The sequence below is a fragment of the Lissotriton vulgaris genome, chromosome 5, assembly GCF_964263255.1.
Source record: "Lissotriton vulgaris chromosome 5, aLisVul1.2, whole genome shotgun sequence".
NCBI lineage: Eukaryota > Metazoa > Chordata > Amphibia > Caudata > Salamandridae > Lissotriton > Lissotriton vulgaris.
In genome coordinates this window covers 135,932,783-135,952,678 of record NC_141693.1, presented here as the reverse complement: position 1 = coordinate 135,952,678, position 19,896 = coordinate 135,932,783, and the positions used below count along the sequence as shown (strand labels likewise).

At 42.9% G+C, this 19,896-nt stretch overlaps 1 protein-coding gene across 2 annotated transcripts in view; it reads right to left on the bottom strand.

The window, feature by feature from the left end:
• The window catches only part of VAV2 (vav guanine nucleotide exchange factor 2), a 789,576-nt gene that overhangs the window by 58,595 nt on the left and 711,085 nt on the right, over positions 1-19,896 (bottom strand). For both annotated transcript variants that reach the window (XM_086921069.1, XM_086921070.1), the window contains exons 12-14: positions 11,792-11,878; positions 11,085-11,170; positions 10,020-10,152 (exon numbers count right to left, since the gene is read on the bottom strand). In XM_086921069.1, the coding sequence (XP_086777195.1) occupies positions 10,020-10,152; positions 11,085-11,170; positions 11,792-11,878 (306 nt within the window). The remainder of the gene's footprint in view (positions 1-10,019; positions 10,153-11,084; positions 11,171-11,791; positions 11,879-19,896) is intronic.

Below are 19,896 nucleotides of genomic sequence, written 5' to 3'. Positions count from 1 at the left end.
TGCATGAGTACATTTCTAGGAAAACTGCATTAGAACATAATAATCAACTGCCCCCACAATAGTAAAACATTTTCACTGTGGAGCAATACCTTTTCCTACATTCCATCAAAAAGAAGTCTATAGGCAAAGGATTATTTTCCTTTCCGTGGTGAAAACTGGGAGGAAACATCAACATTATGTATAAGCTACTCTTACGTTTTCAAACCCTGTTAAGTCACTTATTCCTAGTTTTGATAGGAAATGATTTGCATGTAATTCCAGGGTGGGAAACCTCCCGCAAAGGTATTCAGAACACCCACTATTCGGTGCCCACTGCACTTTACAGTACACTTTGCAACCAAGAACCCAGCCACTACGAATTTGCAATTTCCTTATCCTGGCTGTTTGTTTTTATTTGTGGTGTTTGATTGAAATATTCTGATTCTGTGAATGAGGATGCGATATTTGCAATCATAAATTGTTCTTTCTCCGCACCTTTGTCACAACTACCTGGTGAAAAAGCTTTGTGAATTGGGTCCTTAAAATCCTTAATTAGAATTTTTAGTAGCATCTTAAGCAGAATGTAGATTATACAGTCTTACAATAGAGAGGATGCCGACTTAACATAGATTTCCAGTATTTATTAAACATTCCATCGTATTATAAATTATTTATATTAAAGTTGTACACGGCTAAATGTTGAAAAACAAAATCCCATAAAAAGAGCTAAGTCTCAAAAACACCTGATTAAAGGATGTATTTTCCACATGTTCCAAAAACGAAACTGAGAGAGCCCTATACTCATAACGTCATTCTTGTGGGAACCATGAACAGAGAACTAATAAAGAAAATAAGTGGATCTAAATTCGTGTGGATTTTCAGAATCCTGACCAATGCGGACTGGATGGTCCAGTTAAATAGAAGTGTTATTTGTTACTATATAAACTGAGGCTACAGGTCAAAGTAAAAAAAAATACACACCGGTTAGACATGTGCGTCTTGTCGCAAAAAAAGTCATGCATAGCAAATCTCTAAATGCTTCAAAGCCTCCACTATCTGGGCATCAATCTGCAATTTCATTGATGGATTTCATGCAACAAATGTCGTACCAGTACCACTGAGGCCAACAAGTGACACGCCTGTCTTGGAAGGTGTAAGGTAGCGAGCTTATGACCAAGCCAGGATAATTTCAAACTTTATATTTGAACATAATTGGTGACAGTGGGAGCAGAAACAATAGAGTATTCAAATGTTTACCTTGACATCAAAATAGCCTGAGTGATGATATGAAAGCTAGTCCTAACTAGACTAGGTCAGAATTCCAGCTGGAAAGTCATATTTTATTTGAGCGTCAAATCAAAGTCTAGGACCTAAACAAGGAAGGTGTTGTCATGGCCAATGATTCAAAGGAAAGTTAAGTGGGTAACTAGTTTAGACTCGTTTAACTTTAACAGAGTCAGTCAAGCGAACACCAAACACAAATTTAGTCTTAACATGACCAGTCCAGCATAGTACGCCTGGTAGATACTAGTGGCTAAACAACACAAAGAAACCATGTAAACAGAACAATTACATTGATTTCTGGCATGCAAACTCCAAGAATAAATCAAGTAAAAAGAGAATATACAGATATTAAAACCAATGGGATAATTCAATGGATTAGCACACCACTGAAGAGACTGCACTATTCTCTTGGAGGCAGTTCACTATCTTGTGAACTAAGCCCAACTCATCCATTAATTTTTTATGAAATAATATGTGCATGCCAAAGTACTGAATGTTAGATTTTTTTATGTAAGAGATTTAGGAATAATAACTGGGGGGCAGCGGGTAACAGAAACAATGGGGAAAGGTTGTACAAGGGAACTAAGATGAAGAAGAAATGTTACGCCAATACATTTGGTTAGTGGTGAGTATAGGAAACTAGTGACCTACAAATGACCTTCAGACTCACAAAGAAGGGGGACACGTTTTCTCTCGTTCACAGCTTCCAGTCATGATGGATTTTCGGTAGCGTTAAGGGGGTATGTCAATGGGGATTTCTGAGATGCAATCAAAGACAACAGAGGTGGCTGCACCAACCACAGTACTGACCATATGTTCACTACACTCTGAAGATGCTGTTGCCTGGAAACGGACGGATGCAGGACAAACCACAGGAAAAGAGCTGCTAAACTCCAGATCCTGACACTCATGGCTGAGAGAATTAATGAAGTTACATATATAATCAAAACTGTTTATGCCGCAAGCTGCATAACATTAAGAAGCATATGGTGAAACGAAGTGGCTTACATGGTCCATCGTGGCATGGAAATAGTCATACCCCAGACAAACCACTTACTTGACCAGGATGATTGCACAAGGTTTATGCGATTAATTAAACTTCAGAAAACATCACTAAAATGCTATGAATGGGCCCAGAAGAGGTTTGCAGCCCGGGAATGGGATTTATTGCATCAAGCATGGTGAACGGGGGCCAGGTAATGAAGTCCAATGTGCCCCATCAGGGACCGCAAAGAGCAGCCTTAGGCATGGGAATCTCTACTCTGTTCATTAAACAACATGGCAGAAGATCCAGGAATTACGCCTTGGTTTTTAGCAAATTTAACAAATGACCAACAGTTGGCACCCCCACTCAGGGAAACAGAAATATGGCATAATTTTTAAAAAGGCGCGGAGAGGTGGTAACTAATTTGCAATTGCTGCCATTGTGAATGCCACCCATTCGAAGCAGGGAATCCCTGCCACACAGCAGAGGATGAAAGGTTAGTGTTTAAAGCCTAGCAGACCTGAGGGGAAGGTCTAGGTTTCAGGATCTTTAGTTGCCTAAAGCAGGGGCGGCCTTAGGCATGTGCAAGCTGTGCACCTGCACAGGGCCGCCAAAACAAGGGGCTGCCAAGCCAATATATCCTCTTAATATAATAATCCTCTGAGGATGAATACATATTTGCGTGGCGGCCCCTGGCAGGGATTTGGTGGCCTCCGGCTCTGCTCCACTTCCAAACACCCTTCTCCCCCCCTCACCCCCCCCCCCCCCGGCACTCTTCGGGCCCCCTACCTACGCTACCTGCCCAGGGCCGCCATGAGCCTAGAGCCGCCCCTGCCTAAATATTGCTAAAACATGTGCTAGGGCAATGATCAAATATGTAAGCTAAATGTTAGAGAGGCCAGGCCTGGCGACTCAGTCAACTCATGATACTCGTTTGAGTAATGCATCCAATTACAGGACTCTGTGTTTAACCGGATGGCCACTGCTTCAAACCATGGAAAGCACACTCAGCCCTTCATCCTTCTAAGATGAATAAAATGAGCACCATTAAGAAGGTAGCAATAAATATGTGTTATTCTGCGGCTACATGCACTAAAGGGTGAACAAGCGCTCTACGAATGCCCCTGTGTTCATGGTAAGGTTCGGACGCTTAGATGAGACTGAAAACCATAAACCTTCAAACACTTCAAAGGCATCTCCATCAAGGATTTGAAGCTCAAACTCATCTCTCACTATGCCTGCGCCATGTCTGGTGTCAACACCTCTAAAGGACGTCAACACATATCTGTGAACACCCATGCTCCAAATAAACAAAGGAGGTGGAAGCTGGACACTTCAGCACCCAAGAAGTTGCTGACAACAAACACTCCATACGCAGATAGGAAAGAAAATGGAAGAAAAAAACACCCACAAAGGTTTCATGATGACTAAAGTCACATTAGATAACACACCAACAAATGGTCACATCTGCCAAACATGAGCACTAATCCGACACCATCAATGAAGCTGCCAACAGAAGCAGAATTTTCTTAAAGACCATCAACCACTGCACGAACCCTGGCCTGTCCTTCACATCCCACACTCCACGGACAAGGGGAATCCCATCAACCTCTTCTTCAATGAAAATATACACAAGACCCCCAGCCACACCTTGAAGTTTCTAAAGAGATTCATTTACACAGTAGCCCCCCCCCCCGCCAGCTACAAATTTTGAAAGATAAAACTCGTTTATAGTCGTTTTCTTTTTCGTTAATTTAATGAGGCTTGGGGGCGGGGCCATTGTGGGGCAAGTCAGGAGGGGGAGTGGTGAGCACTACCTTCAGTGCGCATGTGGGTTTGGCCGGCCAAACCCACATTCTCAGCGAAGCGGTATCCAGTCCAGCTATATTGCTGGGTTAGAGGGCGAGCAGGCAGAGGCGCCCAGTGTCCCTGAGGGTGCAAATCCTAGGCGCTCAGGACAATCCTGACACTGCTCTCGTGCATGAGAGCAAAGTCAGGATTGGCCGCAGTAGAGGCTGGGAGCCACTGCCTGCAGCGAGCAAAAAGCAGAAGAGCGGCTTTTCGGCAGGCGCGATGCAGCAGTTACGTTATTTTTTTGTTACTGTTTTCTTCGCCCCTCCTGTCCCAGTCCCCTACCCCACCCTACCATTCCGACTGCCCACCAGCCGCTACTGCATTTACAACGTCTTAGCCAAGCAACACCAATTTGCTCATACAGGCACCTCTAGATACTAGAAGATCCCTCCAGTGTCTCTCAGCACACCTGCAGCCAGGACACTGTCAGACTGGAGATGAAGAAAGCAATATGGCTACCGGCCTTGGCCAACTATTCACCCAGGATCTGTATCAACATTTTTTGTACCCACCAGGATTGCTCAAACCTGCACACTCACTGGAAACACAAGTTTGAGTAGAGAGGCAGGAAAAAAAATCGATTGGTCGCTTATTGGAGGCTTCAATTAGAGAACTATATGCAGAGGAGAGCACTATACCTCGTCAGGGGTGGTAAGCGCTATATAAATGTAATTACAATACAATACAATAGAATATTCCCAGAAAGATAACAACGGGTTAAATATAGTGTTCGAAATTACAATAGTGTCTAGTGTAAACAACCAGAATTTTGGAGAAAGGCATAGGATTTTAAACATTTAGACCCCGAAGGCCTGGAGGATAAAATAGAAATAGTCCTGTCTTAACACAAGAAACATTCTCTTACAGAGAAGACACGGGATAAGCAGGAAAAAGTATTTTTTGAACAACAATATATCAGAATTCTTCCACTTAATGGCTGGTATTAGAAATACTTATTATAAAAGAAACCCAGGAGACACAAATAGAAGAATATTTGTCAAAGATAGGCAGCTAAACTGGCAGATCACCATTCTAAAGATTGTTTGTAAATTTCGAATGTCTTTCGGCGCAGTTTTCTAGTAATAACGTAATAACCACCTGGAATTTTTTCTCCAGCATCAATTTGGGCTTTTTTCCTGCACTGTGCAGTCGTGACACACACAGGCACCCGCCAGAGAGCCATCTGCAGACTGAGATGCACATTCTAGAACACGGTCATGCCCCAATAACCATGCCTAATAGATGCAAATAGAAAAGTCCCTGGAACAAATCTGCTTAAACATTTTTACTTCTTAACACAAACAATAGTCTGATATTGGAGACTGCACAGAAGCAGGATGAGCACTGCACAGCCAGTAGTTACAGCCTCGCACGCGCCAGTTCACCTGTCCTCAGAACAGGATCCTCATTCTGAGATGATTACTTACAAGGGGGGGGGGGGGGTAATATTAGGGCCAGTGTTCCCTATTTCGACCAGTGTCACTACCGCCAAGACCGGCTTTAGGGTAGTGCGACCGGTGCGGCCGCGCTGGGCGTTGACCTGTGGAGGGGGCACCGACCTAAGGAGGGGCGCTGTATTTAGCAATATCTTATGATAGGAGAGGTGAGGGGCACTTTTGCAGGTGGTAGTGAGTGAAGCCGAGGAGGCGGTCATGGGGCTTTTGGGCGCCAAAAGTGTTTGTCGCACCGAGCGCCAGCAGCGCTAAAGCCAGCCCTGACTACCGCAGTTACAGCCACCATGAGTTTAGCCTGGAATGGGGAATAACAGTGGGCCCCAGGAACTATTAGGCCCTCTACTGCATGCTTTAACCCAGATTCTGTGTCCTTTTCGGTGCGCATTTTAGGTCAGCCTAGTGCACCCAGTAACACCTCTAATGGTGAGTGGTAATTCTATCAAAATCATGGAAGATTACCACTTCACACAACTCAGAAATGAGGGCCATATTGTTACCAGATAACTCATGCCGCTGGGATAAAACATTGCAGGTCTGTGCTTTCCTTTTCAAATCCAGTGTTTTACATTGTGGCAGCCCAAATGGATGAAACGAGCTGATCCAACACAGCAACTCCCAGAAACCACTGATTCGTTATATTATATGCTGGTACTGAGAACCAAGTGTCCAAGTGACAGCCATCAGGCCTGCTTCCTCCAACAGCATACTGGAATCTTCAGAACCCAGGCAGCGACTTTTGGTCGAATGTTACCCTTTGCTAAGTGCTAGCCATTTAATATGTTGGACAGGAAAACAAGTACTGACCAAACATAAAATAACAAGTGATGGGATCTGAACCAGTGGTTCTAACTGGGTGTGGCAGCCAACATAGACAATGAAGGGGCAGAGCATTTAAAATAAAAAGGGCCAACCCACAAGCAGCAGTAATGGTCTTTCAAAAGCACAACATTTCACACCCATGTATTCACACCCATGTAATACAGAACTTACAATGTGGTTGGTCTCAGCTATTATTTAAATCTTAGATTAATAAAAGTGCACCCCCCCCCAAGAGGCAAGCCTCACTGGATTTAAGACTAAAAGTAATGATGTCGTACAAATACTTCTAATCCTAATTTTTGCATGTGATCATCTTAAAGTCTGCAGTCGAACAGACTTTTAGATCCTGAAACATCACAGTTGTTACACAATGCATAATGCAGTGGATCTGCAATATTAAAAAACACGGTCAACTTATATTGTGCCCGGAAAGGGGGGTGGGGCTAGACAGTCCAAGTGGTGGGATAGAGAATATAGTATACCACATTGATACTCAAAGTACGGCCCAGGGGTTGCATGACCCTCCGGAGAGTCTCAAGGCGCTGAGTGGAGGGGGGGGGGGAGGGGGGGTGGGGGGGGGGGTGTCTCGGCCAGGGCCAGTTGGGCGGAGCGGAGATGTCTGGCAGGAGTGTAGAAGGAGAGGCGGTGGTTGAGGTAAGCAGTTCCAGCATTGTGGAGCGCCTTGTAGGCGTGGGTGAGAAGTGTGAAGGTGGTTCTTTTGTTGACAGGTAGCCAGTCAAGGTCCTTCAGGTGGCCAGTGATGTGGTTGCGGCATGGGATGTTTAAGATGAGTCTGGCGGAGGTGTTCTGGATGGTCTGCAGTTTTTTTTTTTAGAGTCTGGTGGTGCTGCTGAAGTCGAATCTGCTGGTGGCCAGTGCTTTGGTGACCTTTTTCCTGGATTTGGTGGGGATCCACTTGAAGATCTTTCGAAGTAAGCAGAGTTTGTGGAAGCACAAGGATGAAACAGCGTTAATTTGGCGGTTCATTGAGATCGAGGAGTCCAGGATGCTGCCGAGGTTTTGTGTGTGGTCTGTGGTTGTGGGGAGGATTCTGAGCGCTGCGGGCCACCAAGAGTCATCCCAGGTGCAGGATGAGGACTTTGGTCTTGTCTGAGTTAAGCTGGAGGAAGAAGTCCTTCATCCAGGTGGCCACTGCCTTCATTCCCCTGTGGAGTTCCTCTTGGCGGCTGTGGGTTCGTCTGTGAGGGAGGGAATCAGCTGGATGTCGTCGGTGTAGGAGACAATGTTTAGTCCGTGGCTTCTGACGATGGCTGCAAGAGGGGCCGTGTTGATGTGTAGATGTTGAAGAGGGAGGGGCTTATAGAGGATCTCTGAGGCACCCTGCAGCTAATCTCTGTGGGTTTTGAGGGAAACGGTGGAAGTCTCACTCTATGCATTCAGCCGGTGAGGAAGGAGCAGATCCATTCTATGGCTTTGTCGCCAATGCCGGCATATCAGAGTCTTGCACAGAGGGTGTGGTGGTCAACAGCAGCACTGGGCTGCTCTTAACTCAGCAGGGCACTAACATTAAGAAATAAGTTAAATAAACAGAGAAGGCTTTTTTAAAGGTTAATTGAAGTTAAAGAAAGGAAGTAACTAGGTTATCCTGCACCGCTTATCTTTAGAAACACCTTTATATTAAAAAGCATCTTGCAGCAATAGTGTAAAAATATGATAAGGTCTCTTCAAAATTCATAAAGTGTATTTCTTTAGCATGCAGAAAGGTTTCACCTTGGTATATCTCATTATATCAGTGCACTGCGAATTATATTTTTAAAAGCGATAGCTTTCAAATATGAATTTACAAATATTCATTCTTCACCCCATCCTAGAAACAATGTCAATAGTGAACTAAGATCCAAGTCAGTTGTTAAGTGCATTCTTTCGGATGGGTTCCTATTATACATCAACAACATTATATAGTTTATTAAATCAAACAAAGGAGAAGGTTTTGTACAGTACACATCCTAAAGTCATATAGTTCAATATCCTTTTATATGTGATAATGAAGAAAAAGGCGGAAAACTGAAATAAAACAAAGGGCTAGGATCACACAATGAGGTATAGCGGGGAGTACGGGATTAATCCCAGTTTTTTTTGTTTCACATTATGCAATTCAGCCACTAAATGTATATGTTTAAGGTCCCCTACACCCACCTTACCGGTACCACCACGGATCTCCCCCGCTCCTGCCCGCCACCCTGCTGGCATCAATGCGGCCCTCGGTCACATCACAGACAAAACATTTTGGCCCCCGTGAAAATGTTTATGAGGGCCCATTGTCTAGCATCTAAGGAGGTCATGAAACTCCAGAATCACTCCCTCAGTCTCTGTTGTCCATGTAGTCTATGTACACCATCAAAGCAGAAATAGTATTATTGAGGCATCATTCATGGACACCTGTAAGCCATTGTAACTGAAAAGGTAGTAATGGCTTTGCATAGATTCCTGAAGATGTAAAATGCCCACAATGTCCATGAGAGGTAAAATGCAAAAGCTGAAAAATCTTAAAGTAGAGTAATATTCGGGAAGGAGAAGACACTGGGAATAACAAAAAAAGAACCAAAAGTAATACCTGAATATCGTGAGCCAATACAGCCATTGAATCCACTTGCTCATGAGAAGGTTATGGTGTCCACTGTGTCAAAGGCCACAAAACATTTAGGCCGAACCTGTAAATAAAGATGATCTTCCCAAAAACGACCATGGCTGTCTCCACCCCATGACAGGACCATTTATAAGATAGGGGCATCCAGATAAAGCAAACACTACACACAGACATAACCTGCACAGACAACTCCAATATAGCTTCAAGAAATACCTAAAATACCAACTTTTCAACAATAAATCAGAGCGCCACACCACAATTGAACATCCACCATTCAAGTCATGGTATGAGACATTCAACACAATGCATACGGGTTTGAAGGTTACACCAACACCACAAATACAAAGATCTCAAACACCACAGTAAGTAGGGCAACATTTACAATAGAGCAATAATGTGCTACTTCTACCAGAGCAGGGGACCAGTTTATTGAGAAAAAGAGTGAGTGGTGGATTGTCTCAGTAGGGAAGACAACGAACGCTAATGACAAAATGAGAAGGACAGCGGCAGACTCTGCAGTCAAACTGGCATCACCTGGGATATGGGTACTCGCAAACATTTGCCAAGGGGCCACAAAGTATGGTGTATGGTGTGACCGAGGGCAGAACTGATGCTAGCAGGGTGGCGGTGGGGGTCTGGGTCGGTCAAGGATTGTGTAAGGTCTAAAAAAACATCATATAAAAGGGCAAGCATTTTTTTGGCAGTTTAACAAATTCTTGCCCGTTAATGTAAAAAAAAATCTGAATATTAGTGCTCAACAACTAAACAGCAGCTCGTGCTGCTGTTCACCATGGCGGCCGCATATAAAGTTAAAGAGGGACGCAAGCAGCCCCCGGGCCGTACTTTGAGTATCATTGACCGGGGCATCGGTCAGCCAATGCTGCAGCAGAAAATTTTGGAAAGAACCGTGCCTATTTAGTGCATTCAGGAGTATTGCTTTTACTGCAATGGTCTATTTCTGGTAACACAATTCTTGCTCTCATTGGTCAACCAGGTGATTGAAAGCGCAGCGAAAGAGATGATTTTGTCCGCCTACCTTTTTGATGTCCTTGTTGGTCATGGGATCGTCCGTCATTTTATGGTAGAGCAATTCAATGATCTCCTTCAGTTCGTAATTGTAGCCTCTCCTTTTGCAGACAATCACCACTTTATCAAACAAAAATAAATACCTGAAAGAAAAAGACTTCAGTGAGTGGCTCGCCATTCAAAAACATGTGTCAGGCCATTGTACTTAAACGAGTCCCACCAGGAACAACCATTCCCCGTTTCATGTACACATCAAAAATGCCTCAACTTGTAAAAATAATTCTCACTACAAGGAGTAGTTAAAAGACCAGATGTGAAGCACCTCTCACTGCATGGTTTCAACAGATCTTGGGCTGAGTCATCATGCAATCCTCTCTTCCTCCCTGCACAGACTCATTAAAACCATATATATTTGGCATTGTGCAAAGAATGATGATTTTGAAAAGAAACAGCAAAGCATTTTTAGGTAGTGTGAATTTGTATTTTATTTCAAACAGGGCTCGATTGCGAAGCCGATGAGACGAAGCAATGTCTCAGTGGAACATATTAGTCGTCCAGTTCCAAGTTCACTGGGTGAGGATTTGCACCCAGTATTTTGTATGTTTTAACCCACAGATTCCTCTTCCTAGAAGCAGAACGAATGTTGCACAAAATCATGGCCGGAAAATAGAATAAACTTGAGGGAAAAAGCAACGATAACTTGGGGCCCTTCATATTATTCCCCATTCTGGCTGTTCAAACTAGCGATTGCATGGTACAAAGGAAGGAATACGAGTAATTCTGGCCCCAATATTCCGGTGTCCCCAGCACCTTCCAATTTGGAATCAGGCCCTGATCTTTCAATGAAATCATTTGCCATTTTCCCCCTCTTATGTCCTTGTAATTTTAAGGTAAGTACAATCCACACTATAAACAAAACTGTCTTTCTCAAAATAAATCACTTTACAAAATGATCATTTAAGATGATGAGCTTCAGATGGTGGCATCGTTCTAGCCACGCCCAAAAAGTGCACGCCTATTTATAATGGCTTACTGCACCTCACATGCGCACCTTAACCCCTTCCCACATACCCACCTATCCTGCTTTGTGTGGTTTACTATAGAGCGAACTTTCAGTTCCCCATCAATCATTGGCCGGCCAAATTCTTCCAACTTCACTTGCTGTGGAAAATGAAGAAAATGTTATTTGTTAGCCTTTTTTTAATTAAATGTTTATGTTGTATCTTTTTTAATCACAAATGAGAATTAAACTCCCATAACAAACATGATTATAGGGTAATGTTAGGTGGAGAAAGTGAGAGAAAGAACCGCACCAAGAGTCAGGCAGACGTACAGAGCAATTTGGCAAAGAAAAGTGCCAAGAACATGCATAAGAGATTAAAAAGTCCAGCTGCAGGCAATAAAATAACAATCAAACGAGGCAAGTGCTTGGTGAGCAACCTCAAGTGAAGCAATCTAGTGACAATCGAGTGGGAGACACGAGCTGCAAGAAACAAGAGAATAAGTATGGATGAAAAGAGGAAGGTTTAGGGAAAATAATGAATTCCATAAGAGATGAAGAGGCACACAGAGATGGATGGCAGAGGAAGAGACCACCAATTCATAACAAGAGGCAGATAAACTATAAAGATATAATGATCAATTTGAAGCTACTGGAGTCATTTACTTCTAAATGGCAGTTTCTTACAGTAAAGGCCAGGGCAAGTCTTTAAGGCCTTGACCTTATAGACAGATATCATACAGACTGTTCTAAGCCTAAGGCAACCACCTCGTGGAACTTACCAAGTTATCTATCGAACTCTGGAAATCACTGATTTTCTTTAATGTTTCCTTGTCCCTTTTAACTTCATTTATATACATGGACAAATCCTGCAAAGAAAACAAAAGCAACGTAAATAAATAGCAATTAAAGTTTAAAGATGCGAAAAAGTGAAAAAAACTAGAGAGGTTAACTGTAGACTTAAAATAAAGATGTCCTAATATATCACAACCAGGGTACCCTTCGATCAGCACATATAGACACAGCAAGCACATGGCATAAAATGTAGACATTTTCAGTGTTTGCATTAATTATTGAATTTTATCCGTCGATCTGCCACTTGTTCATGAAAAATGTGCAGTATGCTTTCACAAAAAAAAAACTTGAAACCTTAGTTTGTGCTCATGGTTGATTTTTCCAGGACCCCAGGCTCATGCTGCAATATCCATTTACATATTTTAAAGCAAACGTGCCCTTTTAATTATCAACAAAGCAGCTAGCACGGTTAATACCCCTAAATGACGTCAGATGCTGGATCTGTCGTTCTTTTTCCCAGCTAGACTTTTTTTATTTATTTAAAAAAAAGTCATTGTCTTATTAAAGTCCCAGCTTCAGTTTGATGGCCCCAGCCCCACAACAATGTCTGACATGCCTGTAATTAGTCCTATGAAACGCAGTATCATGATTAGCAATGCATTGATGAACAAAAGTAATACTAGCTGTTCCATAATCATCAGTACAGTCACTTGCCATGCACAGATGAGACAAACAATCAGTAGTATATAGTGAAAGCAGTCCAACGGGCAGCCTATGATGGTTAACGTGCAATTTTTAGTGTCTATGAAAAGTGGCTTGAAGATCAGCTGCAACTCAAAGAGTCTGAAAAGGTAACACTTATAAGGATAAGCCAAAAAATATTGATCCAGTGATATTTAGCTACAATTAGCTGGAGGAAGCCTGGCCGCCAATGATCAACCTTCTCGCAAGAATTTGCAGATGAACACCCCACGAAAATTCAACCCAGAAAGAAGACCCCCAGAACAATCAGCCCTTCAAACAATACACCCAGCACTGATGAGCCCCCAACATTTACCCCCCAACCTTCAGCCCCCTCTATAAAGAGCCCTCCAACACTTATTACTTTTGCCAGCATTACTCGTATTATATCTGCCTTTAATGATTATCCACACAAACCAAGATCTGCCATTTAATTAGGACATTTGTGAACATTACCCACACAAACGTCATTCACGCATCGCTCAACCATAGGCTGGTCCAGAGCATGGGTACTTTACGTCTACCAAATACTGGAGGCAGAACAATAGCCAGACACTGATGAGTCTCAGACCCATAAGAACGTTGTGGGACTGTTGTGGTTATGACTTGGTTCAATTCTAATAACAGGTGTTATTGTCATTCTAATAACCTATGCATTTCACATTGGATGGCGGTGAACTGCCTCCAATGCAATGTGACAAAAACAGAGGTCATGCTCTTTGGCAAGGCAAACATCCTTTGGTCCCCTGACTGGTGGCCAATAGATCTCGGCCCAGTACCTACATCTAAACCTCATGTAAAGAACCTTGGGGTGAAGTTGGACCAAAAGCTGACCCTGAAGGAACACACCAACTACATCGCAGGGTTGTGTTTCCACACCATTGGCCTACTCAGACGTGTCTTCCCATATCTTCCTGCCACCTATAGAAAGACACTTGTACAGGCCTTGGTGACCAGTCGCCTGGACTACTGTAACGGCCTGCTGACATTAGCAAATGCTGATGCAGTAGGTCGTTTGCAGGTGGTCCAGAACACGGCAGCAAGATTGGTCATGGGTGCACCAGCCAGGACTCCCTCCAAGCCCTTGCTGAAAGAACTGCATTGGCTCCCTATACGGCAGCGCATCAACTTTAAAATCTGCTGCACGGTTCACAAATGCCTTTATGGAGCAAGTCCTAAATATCTATCTCAATCCCTGGAGCTGTATCAGCCCAGTAGGTCTCTCCACTCAAGCAATCTAGCCCTTCTAAAACCCCCGGCCACAAAGAAGTCCAGACAAGGAGACCGGGCCTTCTCCTCAGTTGGACCTGCCCTGTGGAACAAACTTCCCACCGATGTAAGAACAACCATCAATCACCTATCCTTCAGAAAGACACTAAAAACCCTCCTCTTTCAAGAAGCGTTTCTCTCCACTTAACTTCTTAGGATGTACTACCTGATAACCCTATAGCTGGCAAAGCGCGGAGATACCCTTACGGGATTGATTCCGGCGCTATAAAAGAAATTAAAATAAAATAAAAAATAAATTTCAAGTTACTGTATATAAAAGTTGTTAATATTGTCCGGCTTCGTGGGCCTGCAGATCACAGGTGGCACTGCAAACATTTACTATGAGCATATAATAATATTTTCGACTTTGCAAACGTGTTGCTCTAACACCAGGAGAGAACGGAAAGGGCGGGAAGTTAAAATGCACACATCTCCCTTATCCTGGTTGAGATGAGCAACTATTTTTTTTAATTTCATCTCCTCTTTGAATGCCACAAAATCTGTTTAGTTTACATTTCAGATGTTCATTGTGAACTAAGAAATTCTCTCCCTGGACACGAGGGGGCAGTATGCTACAATCCACGGGAAAGGAAAACGATTTACAAACGCATGGGGAGCCTAGAAAGTGTATCCAGCAGTTATGTTATTGTACACATTCTGATCTGGTTTAGCACTGATCTCAAATAGTATTTTTACAGACCACACGCGAGGCCCGCCAGACACGTGACACACATATCTGACCAATGACTGTAGACGCTCGTGTCATATGCGACACGTGTTTTTTTCACAATTAACTCTTGCTTATGCACTTTTATGAACACCAACGTGAAAGCCTTTGTCTTTCTGCAGTATTACCCAGCAGTATATTTAGCAGTTTTGTTTTTTTCTATCAGCAGTATAATTACGCAGTTCTGTTGTATTATCTTATAGCAGTATTACTGGTGTATTTAGCAGTTCTGTTGTATTATCTTTAAGTGGTATTACCCAGCAGCATAGTTAGCAGTTCTATTGTACTAGCTTTCAGCAATAACAGGGCAAACAGTTCTGGAGCAGAAAACATGCAACTCCAGCTGTGCCGTCATTCACAGCTCTGGGAGACCAACCAAGGCGGGCCCTAGGCATCCATAGAGACAGAGCATAATGTGTACCCTCCGGCCAAGGGGGCGCTAGGGAGCCTCGTAGTAGTTTAGTAATTTGACGCCTGCCATGGACAAGGGCACAGTTACAGCAGGTACATTTCCAGAACCTTCCTTCACCAACAGCAAAAACATGACAATGGCTGTAATCCAAACAGAGTATCATAACAGTTCACTACTTCGCATCAGATTTGGTAAACAATGATAAAGTTTGTGTTAAAAAATATATATACATATATATATATTCAAGAAAGAAGTGACTCAAACAGATAGATTCACCAAAGAACAAAAATATTTTTCCACTACAACGTTTCAGCTTCCGCCTTCCTCAGGTAGTTTAAAGATGGTAAGCTCAGTGGCTGCACAGATGACACAGCTAAATTTTCAAAAAGCTATTTTTTTTAATTCAGCTGTGTCATCTGTGCAGCCACTAAGCTTACCATCTTTAAACTACCTGAGGAAGGCGGAAGCTGAAACGTTGTAGTGGAAATATATTTTTGTTCTTTGGTGAATCTATCTGTTTGAGTCACTTCTTTCTTGAATATTTTATTTCTTTGTGACTCATTGTATCCTTTGGGACCCAGATATATATATATATATATATATATATATATATATATATATATATATATATATATATATATATATATATATATATATATATATATATATAAATCGAGCAAAAGCACACCTGTGCTTCCAGCAGGCACACATAGCACGCCGTGCCTTCCAGCTTTCAATTGCCTCGTGTCCTCGAGTCTCAGCTTCTCCTTTTAATAATCACTCCATCATGCGCCCTACGCGTTTCGAGGCCCACGCCTCTTCTTCTTGGGGCTGACAAAGAAAGCAGGCTGTGTTTGCACCTTCGAAGATTTCAACTTTATTAAGTTTGAAAGCTGACGCCCTTAATGGGCGTGGCTACACGATCTTTTACAGCCAGGGTAGCTGGTTGTTGTAGTCCAGGCACAAATGTCAACAACCCTTCAGACGGGTATTCCTGGTTTCAGTGAGTTTTAAAAGTGTTTGTTAATCCCTTGAGTAGGGGGAGAATGTAGAGATTTCAGGACCCTTTTTTTGACAATTCCTATACATAGTAAATGACTAAGTATTATTATGAACCGTGTCACTATAAGAGATATGTATATGTAAACAGTTCACAGGCTTTAGAACTGCACATATATAGCAATTATCTGATTAATTTTACACACTTTATTGGCTGGCATCTCATGTAAGTTTTGTTTATGGCAACCTATTTGTGGCAGTGGCAAGGGCACTCAGCCCGAGTAACGAAGGAATTCTGCACACGTGAATGTAAAAACCTTTAATCATTCTTTGTAAATTGGAACATGTTATTTTACAAAAGGTGCAGATTTTGAACACTGCCAGGCTGCCAAAAGTGCAAATTTTGGGACTTTAATTACAATCAAGGCACTCAGCCACAATTGAGACATTCAAGCTAAAAATGTTCTTGTTTGAATTTTATGAATATGAAACCAGTGTAAAATTCATTATATCTAAAATGTCAGTGGAAATCCCACAACTAACTACATGTCCCACAATGCACAGAGTAATTACAATCACTTAAATACGGAAAGTGAAGTAGGACAATTGTTTTATGCCGCCGTGAGAAGGAACCAACAGGTTCGAAACGCGTAGGCTTGTACTTGTGCACTGAATAAATCTAAAACTTCTAATTAACGGAGTGCTGGAATAATTCTTTTGTGTAAAATATATATATATCTATATATATATATATATATATCTATATCTATATATCTATATATATATATATATTTTTTTTTTTTTCACAATAGTCTTTGACCAGTTCACAAAATGATAGCTTCCATTACTGTTCGGCAGAAAGTCGTTTGATTTTTAGACATACAATGCTTGGGAGCAGTTTAGAAATATAAAACTAAATACATAAAATTAATGCACAGTCAATAACAGGGCAAGCAGTTCTGGAGCAGAAAGCATGCAACTCCAGCCATGCTGTCATTCACGGCTCTGGGAGACCAAGGCTTCCGTTGGGACAGAGCAGCTAAAGGTGGCCGCCTAGTGGTGGTACATATAACACCACCGTTCTGCGGAATATACTTGTACAACAAACTTTATGACACCACATTAAAATCAGACATTAGGGTACTGCAACAAAGAAAGATGGATAGGAACAGTTAAAAAAAATATAATAAAAATACTAAATGAATACAGCATCACTGACGTGGCATAGAGCTGCATAGCTATACATAAGACACCTGACTTTTTATGCATGCTATATCAATTATGAGCAATGAATGGGGATGCACGGCACTGTCAGGGCCCGGGATTCTATAAGGTGAAGTGATACAGCAGAAGGGTCGGACTGGCCTACAGGGCAATCAGGCAGGGCCCGATGGGCTGATCTGAAGGATCAGTATGTAGGCCAGTTGTTTTGAGCTGTGGGCCAGTTTTGTGGCCAAATGGGCCGTTTTTTCCTGTTTATTTCGCTGATAACACCAGCAGCGGCTCACTAATGTGGGAAGCCAGCAGTACCAACCCTCCTGGGACCTCCCAGGCTTTCTTTTCGCAGATCTGCATGTAAGGTAAGTTTTATGGGTTTTTTTGTTACGTTTTGTGTGTGCATGTATATGTGCACTTGTTAGTGAGTGTTGTTAATGGGTGTGTGTGGGAATGCATGGGTAGGAGTGTAAAAGTGTGCCCCTCCTCAGCTCCCTCCCTGGTAAAACTACCATCCGCCATTGGATACGACTTTTTTTTATTTAGCTATTTGTTTCACTAACAGGGGCCGCTTTTATTTTGCTGCCTGGCCTATTTTTTTGTCCCATTCCGATCCTGGACAGCAGCTCTATGGATACACAAAGAGATGATGAAAAAAAGAAAAAGAAATCGGCTTGGGGATATGCCTTTTTTGTGCTCTGCAAGCTGTCCAAAAGCAACATATGCAAAGAGAACAGGTGATGGACGGAATGATGAACAAATCAAACATTCACTCCCAGTCACAGATCTCGATTAAATCCATTGTTTTTTTTTGGCACCATTCCATTTTAGACCCAGCCATATGCTAATCAGTCTTGTCCCTGCTCCCCATGGGAACAGTCCAGCCCGAACTGCCAGGCCAGGTCCTCCCTGGACTGGAAACAAGCATCCTGGAACCGGTTTCTGGGCATCACCCTTCATCAGCCAGGCTATCTTGAATCTGACGGCATAGAGAGCAAGGGACCCACATCTGGGCTACTTTCCCACTTAGGGCAACAAATGTAAAAGCAACATAGCATTTTGCCTGGAGCACTGCAAGTATGTGCACTATTCTTAGGGATAGGATGGTATAGGAAAGTGCATGGATTCCCGACACCATGGTTAGGAGCTATAAGCACAGCACGTTGAGATTTACTGGAACAAGATCAAGAGTTAAAGACAAGGAAGTAAAAGAACAAAAAGTGGTTGCTTTGAGGTGAAACGTCTCTCTAGGAGCACAGACTCTCCTTTGTGCCTCATTCACAATGCAGGGGGTGATCACGGCTCCCAGAAGTGGGCCAAGCCCTCTGGCAAAGGAAGCCTCCAGAAGCATCCTTTGTACTAAAGCCAGTAGACGATATTTAATTGCCTTAATTACAACCTTTGTCAATATTCCTGTGTCAGGCGGAAATCTGCTCACCTCAGACAAAGGCTTGGTCACAGAGACGAGGAAGCCCACGGGGCCGGCTCCTTCCTACAACGAAACCACTGTAGGTTTTTGTAAAACCACAGGGGACCTCATCCAGACAAACCGCTGGCACCAGCCTGGAAGTTTTGCCGGAAGAAAGCTACCAATAATGCAAGGTGAGTCGTCATCAAGCTTTAATTCGTGTACACTAGAAAAATAAAAAATAAATGAAGAAGATATTTGCAAGAACTCGTCACTTCCTTTTGATTTATGAGAAGTTGAATTCCCACTTTTAGGAGGCCCAATCAGTTCTCAAGAAAAACATTTAGGTCTCTATTTCACGCCTGGTACATTCCGGCATGTCTGACCTGCTAAAAGGTATCGGACCAAAACATCTGACTGTAGCATTTCCAGAGAAACTGATCATTTTGACACCTGTGCAAACAGTGGTAGAAAGAGGGAGAAAGGTGGGAAAACAAGCAAACACTGGGGTATATTGAGAGGTGGGGGACAGAGAGGCAGAGAGAGAGAGGAGTGAGGTAGAGAGATGTGAGGTAGAGACAGATAAGGTAGAGAGTGACGAAGAAGGGAAATGACAGAGAAGCAGAGAGAGAGGGGAGGTAGAGAGAGGGGTGTGAGGTAGAGAGAGAGATGTGAGGTAGAGAGAGAGATGTGAGGTAGAGAGAGAGATGTGAGGTAGAGAGAGATGTGAGGTAGAGAGTGATGAAGAAGGGAAATGACAGAGAAGCAGAGACAAGTGCAGGATGGTGAAAGAGTGAAAGGTGAGCTAAAAAGTGTTAGAGAGGAAGCAGAGCGGTAGTAATGGAGAGGTAAGCAGAGAGTGGTAGAGGGGGGAGGCTGTGAGAGACAGAGAGAGTGCGGTGGAGGGATACTGAGAGACATGGAAAGCAGACATAATTGAGGCAGAGACGAGATACTGAAAGAGAGTTATAGGTTACAGTGGCTAATTCGAGCCGGTGGTTTCCAGTGCTTGGCTCTGGCACTTAATCATCAACACCGGCGCTTATAGAGTGAACTCGAACCAAAGATATTGGAGCACTTTTCATGAGCACAAGTTAAGGACACATTAATTTTTGGTAGGCACGGTGAGATTCAGTGATTTACCCAGAATCACAGGATGTTCAGCCTACGTCGACACTCAAACTAAGTTCCACAGTTTCAAAGTGTGGAAGCTCTGGCCATTATGCCACACCCTCTCACCACTTGTAGGGTTTCATGGTTAGTAGTTAGTTCTGTTATAGGCAGCGTTGATAAGAGCAAAGGGCTGGTGCAAGCTGGCTTT